We start from the raw sequence: 13,719 nt of genomic DNA, 5'->3' as shown, positions 1-13,719 counted from the left end.
TCATACATCCCAATCTACCATTTTTTTATAACTGCCCATTCTACTGCTGGTCTGTCATCTCACACCTGGGCTGTTAGCTCACCTTTCCAAACATAATAACTCCCGCTTTCAGCAGAGCATATAAAACACAGAACGTGCAGGGAGGATGCACACAGCTTGAAATTCTGGGCTTAGATCCTAAGCAACCTTAAAAATCCATTCATCTTGCCAAACAGTGAAATAAAACTCTCATAATTTGACCTCACATCCATTATCCATTAACCCAGACAGGTTCAATTAATCTGCTGCCTCCAGGTGGTGTATGTGACGCATCCAATATTAAAAGTAGGTGTTTATTGACCATGCTCCATTTATAGGGTCAAAAACCTAGTCTGTATCGTAGTTCTGCAAGTTAGAAAGTATTAGATGCTCCTCGAGGGTAAATCCATTGATCATCCAAAGCTGTGTGTGTTTACCTGGCCCTGATGAACCCTGCCCAATGGGTTTGTGACCTTTAGTTGCTGCGGGTCTTTCTAGGCCATTCAGCTCCAGGTTGAGTACTGGGGTGTTGAGAGCTGCTGAATAGGGTGCACTTCTGAGTCTCACTCGAATCCAGGGCTCACTCCGGAGGCCTCATCATTTTCACCTGGCACAGACCCGCCCCTTCCCTAAAAGGCCAACCTCCTCCCACAACATTTCATTGATGAATCTGAAGAGCATTCACCATCTACATTCAGTCTCTCCCAGGACTCTGAGACCTTGTCTAACTCCTTGCCTCTCACCCTTCTCTCTGTGGGCTGTTCACTCCCAGATATATCTGCGCCTCCAATCCCAGACGCCCTCTCTCCCACGCCCGCAGCTCCTCCAATCCCAGCCGCCCTCTCTCCCGCGCTCGCTGCTCCTCCAATCCCAGCCACCCTCTCTCTCGCGCTCGCTGCTCCTCCAATCCCAGCCACCCTCTCTCCCGCGCTCGCTGCTCCTCCAATTACTGATCCCCCTCTACCTCACTTACTTGCACTTTTGCTGTCTCACATTCCTTGCTCAAACTCCCTCACTGTTGTGAGCAGCCTCTTTATTTCAGTGTGTAGCACGATGCAGATTTCTGCTTGTCCACACATCGTGTGAAGAAAATTGGTCCCTCTCCTGTGACCAATAGCACCAAGACAGACGAGTGCAGAAGTATTACGGGAACATAATTACCATCAAACTCTCATTTACCTGACACACCCCCTTGGCATAGATATATACCGTATAGCCGTTTCTTCTTCGTTGACTGAAGTGATCTAAGACAGTAGCAGCTCATCGGCCTCTCAGAGCACCGCGGATGGACAATAAATACCGGCTTGCCATCATCAGCCACACCCATAGAACAAATAACCAAATCATCGGTTCAAATTTCAAATTATAAAATGTATTTATTTATAAACAGAAAACACTAAGGGAAATGTTTTCCTTAAAGAGCTGCTGGCATTAAGAAATTTGATATAATGTACTGGGGCATATTTAGGCAGGGATAGCCCATTGCCAACTATATTTTTCTGCGGAGACCTGTGGTCAAAATTTGACCCATAATAAAGTTTCTCTTACCATACTTGGTACAAAAGAAAGAAAATAGCCAAAAACATTTCATTTGGCTGTTCCAAAAATACAAGAGGGTGGAACTTGGATAGAGGTTTCCATGGAAAAGGATTTTTAACTATTTTCTCCAGTCAACAGAAGCCAAGGAGTACAGCCTCCATTTCAAACGTTGGCAGTCTTGCTCAATGAGGTATAAGTTCAATACAACACAGGGTAACCTTTACTTTTTACTTGCTTAGGGAATCTGCCACAGCACTGTCTCTAGTGACACCAGAATCACACTATAGTAGATACTGAATTCAAATAGTTTTAAACAACAATGGAACTGTGATTTTAATTATGCCCTCTCACCATCATTTCCACCCAGATAATCAAAATATTGTTCCCAATATTTTAGAGGTACCTCAAAGTAATGTTAGAATTGGAAATCAACTATTTTCCACATTTTCAGACAGGAATGACGGAGTAGCAGAATGAAATTTGCGATTTACAACCTGTTTCCACTGATGGCCAGAGTGCTATCTTTTTGCTGGGAGCCCTAAAATAACTAGCCCAGGCGACACACAGATGGCTGTGTAGCGGGCCACACAAGCCACAATTCTATGCACCATTATACCGTGGCACTGAGAAGTGGCCAATGTAGCACGTTTGTCCAAGGAGGAAGAGAAGAATAAACTGGTAACTACAGCCAGTTGTGAGACAACTTTTAGAATCATAATGACAGGTAAAATTAGAGAGCATTTAGAAATGCATGGTGTATGTAAAGGTTAACATAGATGGGTTGATAAAAGCCAGTAGAGTGTGATAAAAATTTAAGAATACTTGTTTTTTTGCACAAGTGACCAACAGGTTGGATAAAGGAAATACAGTATGTGTGCAATAAAAGGTGCAGTAGGTTTTCATCCTCAGTGCTTTAGCATTAACCTGGTGGGGCAGCACTCACACATGTTTAACGGAACATACCTGATTTCAATTTGTGGACTGGCCTGTCCCTCAATCTACTCCACCAGCAAACACTGAGCTTACAGCACTCGTCTGCGGGGAAGCTTGATGTGAGGGACTAAGATCTCACCTGTATTTTTTCCTTATAAAATATATAGAGATGTGCTCATTACTATCTCCAAAAAATTCAAACTGGACAAAGACCTGAATGTCTGAATATACATTTGTCTGTGACCCCGAACAAAAGGAGTTACCTGGCAGCATCGGAGAACTCATACCTTGTTATCCCCGAAGAGCCACTCATGACCCCCATGTGGGCTGCACAGACCAAATTCAAAGAGCAATGCAAAGGGCATCTGCAGTTCCTAACTCAGGCTGGCCAAATGCAGTCTGCTCGTCTGTTATGACAAAGAGCCTGGCAACCTTCCTTTCAATTGTTAATGGTTGATACACTTAATCTTGGGGACCCAGATGAGGGATACACACCCCTTGTCAAAGACAGTGCTGAGAGGTGTGAGTCATGTGACATGGACCCCAATAATATTGCCTTGCTGATGTGCAAAGTTTCGGTCTGCCTTTTTATCATCTGAATAGCAGTCTCACAGACAAAAAGCTCTGGCCCTGGTTGAACACCTGGTCCCAAGTACACTGCTTCTGCTGGAAATTCTGTACCATCACCTACAAGGCTGGCTCATTTCTGCATGCCTATCTCATGATGTGAAGTCAACACCATCAGAAAATTGAATTATACAGCATTGATTTTCAACCCGCTGACCTCCATGAAGGAATACCTCATTGGACTTTGATTCTGGACTCTGGAACCCATATGAAACAATATTTATTTTCTCTATGGTCTTTGCACTATAAACTTTTCTTTTCTCTATCCCTCTTTTACTGTATAAATGCAAAGGAGGCAACATTGCAACCCTCCTCCCACATTTTGTGGGTGTGCAAATAAATTAACCCTTTGAGTTAATCCTATCTCAAGTTTGATGTGGGATTATTAATGGAAATTGGATCACACCAAAGCCGAGGGGTTGGGAAGTACACCAGGAAGAAGTTGATCAAAACACCTTTCTGTTTATGGATAGGTAGTGAAAGGAGAAATTAGTGCTGTTTACAGTAATTCCCATCTTATCCATGACACTTGACATTTCCCCAGCCCGGTGGCAGTCATCATAACAGCCTATCCTGGAGTTGGTCAAAAAATTTCTCCTTTTATTCATTTGGGTCGGAAGGGAAGGAGAAATTAGTGGAAAGCAGCAGAACAGTTTTGAATACAAGTCAAAAGGAACAGAACCAGCAGACTTCTGTTCAGCTTCTGGTGCCAAAAATAAAAGACTTGAAGGCAAACATTTTTTTAAAATTTGCCTTGATTGAAAATTATGCAACGTTATGAATTAAAGTTGCTGTCATAAAATGTGCCCCTAAATTTCATTAATATACATGACTGGCTCGTTTCATAATTTTTGTGGAACAAGCATTGATCATTTATGAGATAAAAAAATATTATTCTATGTTTCTGTTTACTTTAAAGGTGTAATAAATCTGCAGTAATGAAGGAGCTAGTATAGCTATGGCTTTTAAAAAAAATTATACAATTAGAAAGGCCTTGAAATTAAAAAAAACAAATATGTCATATGCCATTATTATGGCGCAGAATTACTAGTGAGAGACTTATACCAATATGAAAGCCATGCCATAATTTGATGGGGTGTTTGCATTGCTCTCTCCCCATCACACTGACCGTCAAAGACCCTTGCCAGCACATTGATTTTCAGTGGATCAGAGTCAATGATTTTCAGTTGTCACCCGCTGTATGCCAGGCACCAGCAGCGGCATCAAATTGGGAACATTACCCCACACGGTACAAAACATGCGCCCTAATTTCTGTTATGTAATCTGAATAGGTGAGGGTACTGCTGATGGTGTGAAGCCAGGAAAATTTCTCCTCAAAAGGCAATTTTATATTTTCAAAAAAGTCATCACATTCTAGCAATTAATAAACTAGTTTGATATTTCCTCTTTACATGTGCTTTAGCAGTTTATGTGACAGTCATCCCCACCAGACACAACAGGACAAGACGTGTTCTGACATCCAAGTGAACATGCTTAGAAGAGGTACTCTGGGCTTCTCCTGTTGCTCAGGTAAGTGGGTTATGACAACAGCCACCGATTCGCAACTTTTCATGGAAAAAAAAAGGTCAGATTCCAAACTCCAAGGCCAAAATAGTGGGGGAAAAATCCTGGAATTTTGTGTAGTAAAAACAGAATTTGACTTAGAGTCAATGATTTACAATGATTAAATGACAGTCTTTTGCATCAGTAAAAGAATGACTGGAACATTGACTTATTAATCTTGCATTCACTGGTACATAATTCTACATAATTTAAAATTGATTTTGGAACAGCATGAATTGTTGTTGGCCTTCAGGAGTTATTTCATGTGTGAGTGATAGTTCTGGTGTACATGAAATATATTATGTACATCATGCCTTACTAAGAAGCATACTTCATGGGATTTGGCATTGAAAGGTCATCCAAAATGAATGGAACCATGTAGATGTATGCATAACAAAGCCACAGGCATCTCATTCCTGGATAGGTCCAATACACGCACACACATTGAGGTGCTCTTTAAGCAATGGCTCATGTTTAGAGTTATTCAAGTGAAAAGTATTATAAAGTTATAGCTTTCCCAAGAAATTCCAGTCTGGAAATTGTGCCAGGACTTCAAAATGCCCATCCACCCCCAATGATAACCACCCATCCCAAATTTCAGGGATGGGGTCATTTACATAAAAGGAGCAGGCACCCATTCTAATTACAGCCCTACATGGAGGCAAACTTTCCTGGGTTGGTGGGGGTGCTGACCAGTGGTGGTACAGAGGTTAACAAAATACTGGAGCGGTCTCGGAATGTTTTACAAGGAAAACATTTGCACAAATGTGCTCCGCTAATGGTTTGCTGCTTTCCTAAGGGAAATCAATCAAGGGCTATTGTGGAGTTTTATTTGTTCAGGGCATTTATTGTCCATCCCTAATTGCCCTTGGGAAGTTGGCGGTGAGCCACCTTCTTGAACCGCTGCAGTCCATGTAGTATAGATACACCCACAGTGCTGTTAGTGAGTTTCAGGATTTTCACCCACTGACAGTAAAGGAATGGGGATATATTTCCAAGTCAGGATGGTATGCGACTTGGAGGGCAACTTGTAGATGGTGGTGTTCCCATGCTTCTGCTGCCCTTGGCCTTCTAGGTGGTAGCAATCACGGGTTTGGAAGGTACTATCAAAGGAGCCTTGGTGAGTTGATGCAGTGCATCTTGTATGTGGTACACGCTGCTGCCACTGTGCACACATGGGGTAGGGAGTGAGTGTTTAAGGTGGGGGTTGGGGTGCCAATTGAGTGGCTGCTTTGTCCTGGATGATGTTGAGCGCTGAATTGGTTAACTAACAGGAAACAGAATTGGGATAAATGGGTCGTTTTCAGCTTGGCAAACTGTAACTGGTGGAGTGCCACAGGGATCAGTGCTGGGGCCTCAACTATTTGCAATCTATATTAATGCCTTGGATAAAGGGATCCAAAACTGCAGACAATATAAAGATAGGCAAGCAAGTTCTGAGGAGGACACAGAGTTTATAAAGGGATATGGTTACATGAGCAGGCAAAGATTTGGCATTGAAGTATAATAAATGGAAAAATGGGAGGTTGTACATTCTGGTGGGAACAATAGAAAAGCAGAATATTACTTAAATGGAAAGAGACTGCAGAATGCTCAGGGTTGGAAGAATCTGGGGTCCTCGCACAAGAATCACAAAAAAAGATTAGCAATAACAGGTAGTAAATTATTTAGGATTTTTTGTTTACTTTTTTCTCCTCCCTTCCCTGAAGCTATTGAATGAAGTGAGCAGCCTCTTGGTACCTCGTTCTTCATGTGCAAGTCTGTACTGTGAGTTTTGGTGGACAGGTCAATGGTCAGTGGTACAGCAAGTAATAAAGAAGACAAATGGAACAGTGACCTTTACTGCATGTGGGACGAAGTATAAAAGTAGGGATGTCTTGCTACAACTGTTCAGCACATTGGTGAGGCCACGCCTGGAATACTGTGTACAGTTTTGGTCTCCTTACTAAGAGGGATATATTTGCATTGGAGATGGTTCACTAGGTTGATTCCTGAGATGAAGGGGTTGTGTTATAGGTTGAGCCTATACTTACTTGAGCTTAGAAGAATGAGAGGCAATCTTACTGAAACATGCAGGATTCTGAGCGGGCTTGACAGGGTAGAAGCCAAGAGAATTTTCCTCTTGTGGTGGAGTCTAGAACTAGGGAGTACAGGTGAAATTATGGATGGTGATGAGCATGAATATCTGCATTCAGAGGGTCATTAACCTTTAGAATTCTCTACCCTAGGGAGCAGTAGAGGCTGGGTCATTCAATATATACAAGGCTGAGTTAGACCGATTTTGATTGACAAGGGAGTAAAGGGTTATTGGGGGGCAGGGCTGCTGGCAGGAAAGTGCAGTCAAGGCCACAAATCAGATCAGCCATGATCATAATGATGCCTTAGTAGGCTTGAGGGGCCAAATGGCCTACTTCTGCTCCTGTTTATTGTGTTCTTATTTTTGGAGTTGCACTCACCCAGGCAAGTGGAGAGTATTAAATCATACTCTTAACTTGTGCCTTGTAGATGTTAAACAAGCTTTGGGGAGTCAAGTAATGAGCTACTTGTCACAGAATTCTCAGTCTCTAATCTGTCCTTGTAGACACAGTATTTAAATGGTTTCTAGTCAATGGTAACCCTCCTGATGTTCATGGTGGGGGATTCAGTGAAGGTAATGTCATTGAACAACAAGAAGAGATTAGATTCTTTGTTGGAAATGGTCATTACCTGACCACTTGTGTGGTGCAAATGCTACATGCCACATATCAGCCCAGGGCTTAATGTTGTCCAGTTCTTGCTACATGCAGACATGGACAGCTTCAGTATCTGAGGAGTTGCGAATGGTACTGAATATTATGCAATTAGCGAATATCCCCACTTCTGACCTTATGATGGAGGAGGGAACACTGATGAAGGCGCTAAAATGGTTAGGCCTAGGACATTCCAATGAATGAGTGTTGTTCCTTTTGCATGTCTTCCATTGAACATATGCTGGATGGGCCTTAAGACTCTGGGGCAGACTGGTTCCCGATGGGTTTGAGTCCCCCACCACTCCCCCAAATTCTTACCCTCTCACCTAGTTTATGTCAATTCCTTGTCAAGATGGCCCCAAATTTCTAGGCTATTATGCACACAAGAGATTGCTAAATTATATACATAATATTCTAACATTGAAAAATTATGCTGTTAAATTTGAGATTAAGCAAGTTGCAATGGTTTGCCAATTTCAAGTTTATGGACACCACAGGTAGTAAATTATTCAGGGCTTCCTGTTTATTTTTTCTCCCTCCTTTCCCTAAAGCTGTTGACTGATGTGAACAGCCTTTTGGTACCTCATCCAATTGGCTGTACTTCATGTGTAAGTCTGTACTGTGAGTTTTGGCAGGCAAGCAAATGCCAGTGGCATAACGGCCAAACCCAAGATTTTACAGCAGAGATTAAGATAGCAGCAGCAGCCCCGAGAGATTCCCACCCCAACTCTCAAGACACCAAGGCCAATTGTAGCACTCACTGCCCCGGCTGCACTGATCAGAGATCAAATCTTGGATCTAGGAACATGGGAATCTTTGAGCTTGCTCTGCCACTCACTCACATCAGGGCTAACCTTAACTTATTTACCTGCCTTGATTCCATATCCTTCAATACCCTTGGCCAATAAAAATCTATTGATCGCAGTCTAGAGAGTTCCAATTGTCCCAGCACCCAATACCCTCTGTGTTTAAAAAGTCCTTACTTACTGAGCCATTCAGGGAGCAAAGCCTACAGTTATTTTTAAAAGAGGAGAAATCAAACTGAAGAGTCAAGATGCACAACGCAATTGAAATGAATTTTTAAAAATTAGAAAATATAAAATTCTGATGAGGTGACGTCGAGACTTTTTAAAAAGCCCAAAATAGTAGGTAGACAGGAATACCGAGGGAGTTAAGGAGCTACATATTTTTGATGTCCTGGGAAAGAATGAGCGGGAGACTATGTGCAATGAATCTTTATAATACCTTACTGTAATTGTTCTTACAACATACATAAAGCTTGGAGTCAAGGGGAGTATGAGTAAAATATCCTGCACAATATTTTATAATTATCAGGAAGCACTTGAGTAAAAGTTGCATTGCATTTATTTAAATGTGAATGGTGTTCTCTAGGTTAATCTGTACATAGAGGGTGTCCAATGGATTGAGTATAGATTCGTGAGCGGGGAGAACTTGCACTCATGCCCACTGGTGAAGTATTCAGCTTACCCTGTGGGGCTCAGTGGTCACTGGAATCAGAGCACTCTTCCAAATAATGCACAGCCATGTCAGCTGTCAAGTGATAAGCCACAGATGTGCTTCAACCATATGTTTACTTGTCTGAACAATCTAAATGAGCACTGAACACTCCCATAGAATAAACTATAGTGACCATTAACTTCAACGCAATTATTTATGAGTTTTGCTTTGGTTGTTGAAATGAAAATCATGGAGCATAGTGCCATAGGAACAACCCACTCCTCCCACAAGACCCTCTTACATTGTCGAGTTTGTCTGTGCAAGAACTTTTGGATCATCAACATGGAGCACTTTTAGAAGGGAATGAAGCCAGGTCCTATTAAAACACACAGTATTTGTTTTCTCAAAGTCTTTCGTACCCCACCCCCAACCCCCCTGAACAAACTGCAATAAATATGGGCTCTCTTCAATCTTGTGAAAGGGGACTTGACAAGTGCCTGAGAGAAGAGGGCACTTCCAGTTATTGGGGAGGTAGGGGTGAGTAGATCATGAGGACTCATAAGCTGTGATGTTGTGGCACTTGCTGGGTTGTTGAGGGGAGTCAAAACTTTCTGCGGAGCTCCACTCCTTCACCAATTTGTCTTGGGGTTCTTTTCCTTTTCAAAAGAAAGATAGCTGGCAGAACTGTTCATAGAATTTTACAGCACAGGAAAATGACATTCAGGCATTGCGACTATGCTGGGTTTTTTTTTAATAGTCCCACTCCCCCATTCTTTACCCATTGTCCTGCAAATCTTTCCATTTCAAGTACTTATCCAATTCCCTCTTTAAAAAGTTACGATTGAGCATTCTTCCTCCAGCCTTTCAGGCAATACTTTCCAGATCAGAACTTGCTGCACAAAAAAATAAAATCTCACCTTCCTCCTAGTTCTTTTGCTAATTATGTTAAATGTGTCCTCTGGTTACTGGCCTGTCAGCCAGTTTGTAAAAAATAAAAAGTGGGGTGGGGTGGAGTGGGGAAGGATTAGGGGGTCAAGATCTGAAGGTCACATTAACTTGACATTTTCAGGTTATTAAATCGAATTCGAGCACCATTCCAGAACTGTAGTGGAGGTTAAAAACTCAGGACTGGCACCATCAGGCATACAAAGTACAGCCCATGTTGGCAAATAACACCTACCTGTTTTATAGGATCCAGGAAGTATGATGCAAACTTTCACTCCCCAATGACTCAACTCCAGACGTAAAATGTTTGTGAATAAGGTGAGTGCAGCCTTTGAAGCTCCATAAGCTGCTAAAGAGGGTAATGGAATCTCTCCTGGAAGGAAATGGATGGTGCAATTATATTTTTATGCAGTTGCATTAAATAAAATGCAAGATAATGCAATTGAGATTCTTGATTGATGATTTATCGATGGATTGTGCTATTAGGAATTTATTTTTGAACACATACTGTATGAAGTTATTCCACCATTGCAAAATGTCATTGTGCTTATCAATATATATGTAATCATTTAATGCACAATAGTTGGTTCAAACGTGGTAGTTTCATTACTTTATTACCTAGTACAGCCAGTATAGGCAAGGTGTACTTTAGACTTAAGGCCACAATCAGATCAGCCATGATTTTATTGAATGGCAAAGCAGGCTTGAGGGGCCAGATGGGCCTCTCCCTTCTTATGCACTTTTAATTTAATTTTTTTTAAAGTTATCAGAAAATACCATGAAACACCACTTATCAACTCTGCAGTGGCAATAACTACTTAGCCGTTGCTTATATTTAAAAATTCCACTACCAGAGGGGGACAATATATTAAAGATGGATATACAGTAAAGCAGTACGTTGATGGATTAGCACACTGCCCCCTGTAGTAACTGATTGTAGGGGGCCAGTTTCAAAAAAGCTTTGACTGCTCTATCACCATTAGCCACAAAATCCAAAAGAACAAGACTTTTATGGAAGTTAAAGAGACAGGAGTGAAGAAACTCAAAGGGTATTCATACCCTTAGTTTCTGCCTGGATTCGTCATCTTCACGAGAGATTGAGACAACCCTGGAGTACCTAATGTATGGCACCCGGTTCACCAATTGCTGGAATGCATCCAGCAACCGGGAGGTTGATCAGACTAAATGGAGGTGGGGGAAAGAAAAACAAGAAACTAAGGCCATTTCATGCAACAAGTCTTCCATATAGATATAAAAACAAAAGAACTGCGGATGCTGGAAATCCAAAACAAAAACAGAATTACCTGGAAAAACTCAGCAGGTCTGGCAGCATCGGCGGAGAAGAAAAGAGTTGACGTTTCGAGTCCTCATGACCCTTCGACAGAACTTGCGTTCGAGTCCAAGAAAGAGTTGAAATATAAGCTGGTTTAAGGTGTGTGTGTGGGGGGCGGAGAGATAGAGAGACAAAGAGGTGGAGGGGGGGGAGGGGGGGTGTGGTTGTAGGGACAAACAAGCAGTGATAGAAGCAGATCATCAAAAGATGTCAACGACAATAGTACAATAGAACACATAGGTGTTAAAATTAAAGTTGGTGATATTATCTAAATGAATGTGCTAATTAAGAATGGATGGTAGGGCACTCAAGGTATAGCTCTAGTGGGTTTTTTTTATATAATGGAAATAGGTGGGAAAAGGAAAATCTTTATAATTTATTGGAAAAAAAAAGGGAAGGGGGAAACAGAAAGGGGGTGGGGATGGGGGAGGGAGCTTACGACCTAAAGTTGTTGAATTCAATATTCAGTCCAGAAGGCTGTAAAGTCCCTAGTCGGAAGATGAGGTGTTGTTCCTCCAGTTTGCGTTGGGCTTGACTGGAACAATGCAGCAAGCCAAGGACAGACATATGGGCAAGAGAGCAGGGTGGAGTGTTGAAATGGCAAGCGACAGGGAGGTTTGGGTCATTCTTGCGGACAGACCGCAGGTGTTCTGCAAAGCGGTCGCCCAGTTTACGTTTGGTCTCTCCAATGTAGAGGAGACCACATTGGGAGCAACGGATGCAGTAGACTAAGATGGGGGAAATTCAAGTGAAATGCTGCTTCACTTGAAAGGAGTGTTTGGGTCCTTGGACGGTGAGGAGAGAGGAAGTGAAGGGGCAGGTGTTGCATTTTTTGCGTGGGCATGGGGTGGTGCCATAGGAGGGGGTTGAGGAGTAGGAGGTGATGGAGGAGTGGACCAGGGTGTCCCAGAGGGAGCGATCCCTACGGAATGCCGATAAGGGGGGTGAAGGGAAGATGTGTTTGGTGGTGGCATCAAGCTGGAGTTGGCGGAAATGGCGGAGGATGATCCTTTGAATGCGGAGGCTGGTGGGGTGATAAGTGAGGACAAGGGGGACCCTATCATGTTTCTGGGAGGGAGGAGAAGGCGTGAGGGCGGATGCGCGGGAGATGGGCCGGACACGGTTGAGGGCCCTGTCAACCACCGTGGGTGGAAAACCTCGGTTAAGGAAGAAGGAGGACATGTCAGAGGAACTGTTTTTGAATGTAGCATCATCGGAACAGATGCGACGGAGGCGAAGGAACTGAGAGAATGGGATGGAGTCCTTACAGGAAGCAGGGTGTGAGGAGCTGTAGTCGAGATAGCTGTGGGAGTCGGTGGGTTTGTAATGGATATTGGTGGACAGTCTATCACCAGAGATTGAGACACAGAGGTCAAGGAAGGGAAGGGAAGTGTCAGAGATGGACCACGTGAAAATGATGGAGGGGTGGAGATTGGAAGCAAAATTAATAAATTTTTCCAAGTCCTGACGAGAGCATGAAGCGGCACCGAAGTAATCATCGATGTACCGGAGAAAGAGTTGTGGAAGGGGGCCGGAGTAGGACTGCAACAAGGAATGTTCCACATACCCCATAAAGAGACAGGCATAGCTGGGGCCCATGCGGGTACCTCCATCCCCCACCAGGATGGTCTGAGGGCCCTTAGCTTCTTCCTCGAACAGAGGCCCGAACAATCCCCATCCACCACTACTCTCCTCCGTCTGGCTGAACTTGTTCTCACACTGAACAATTTCTCCTTCAACTCCTCTCACTTCCTCCAAATAAAAGGTGTGGCTATGGGTACCCGCATGGGCCCCAGCTATGCCTGTCTCTTTATGGGGTATGTGGAACATTCCTTGTTGCAGTCCTACTCCGGCCCCCTTCCACAACTCTTTCTCCGGTACATCGATGACTACTTCGGTGCCGCTTCATGCTCTCATCAGGACTTGGAAAAATTTATTAATTTTGCTTCCAATCTCCACCCCTCCATCATTTTCACGTGGTCCATCTCTGACACTTCCCTTCCCTTCCTTGACCTCTGTGTCTCAATCTCTGGTGATAGACTGTCCACCAATATCCATTACAAACCCACCGACTCCCACAGCTATCTCGACTACAGCTCCTCACACCCTGCTTCCTGTAAGGACTCCATCCCATTCTCTCAGTTCCTTCGCCTCCGTCGCATCTGTTCCGATGATGCTACATTCAAAAACAGTTCCTCTGACATGTCCTCCTTCTTCCTTAACCGAGGTTTTCCACCCACGGTGGTTGACAGGGCCCTCAACCGTGTCCGGCCCATCTCCCGCGCATCCGCCCTCACGCCTTCTCCTCCCTCCCAGAAACATGATAGGGTCCCCCTTGTCCTCACTTATCACCCCACCAGCCTCTGCATTCAAAGGATCATCCTCCGCCATTTCCGCCAACTCCAGCTTGATGCCACCACCAAACACATCTTCCCTTCACCCCCCTTATCGGCATTCCGTAGGGATCGCTCCCTCCGGGACACCCTGGTCCACTCCTCCATCACCTCCTACTCCTCAACCCCCTCCTATGGCACCACCCCATGCCCACGCAAAAAATGCAACACCTGCCCCTTC

The 13,719-nt window shown here is 43.6% G+C and overlaps 1 protein-coding gene across 1 annotated transcript in view; it reads right to left on the bottom strand.

The window, feature by feature from the left end:
• Positions 1 to 13,719, bottom strand: part of hsd11b2 (hydroxysteroid (11-beta) dehydrogenase 2) — a 75,839-nt gene that overhangs the window by 2,965 nt on the left and 59,155 nt on the right. Inside the window, exon 4 of the mRNA XM_041192613.1 lies at positions 10,048 to 10,185. Coding sequence (XP_041048547.1) covers positions 10,048 to 10,185 — 138 coding nt within the window. The remainder of the gene's footprint in view (positions 1 to 10,047; positions 10,186 to 13,719) is intronic.

The sequence above is a fragment of the Carcharodon carcharias genome, chromosome 7 (assembly GCF_017639515.1).
Source record: "Carcharodon carcharias isolate sCarCar2 chromosome 7, sCarCar2.pri, whole genome shotgun sequence".
In the NCBI taxonomy this organism is placed as follows: Eukaryota; Metazoa; Chordata; class Chondrichthyes; order Lamniformes; family Lamnidae; genus Carcharodon; species Carcharodon carcharias.
This window is presented reverse-complemented; position numbering and strand designations above follow the sequence as displayed.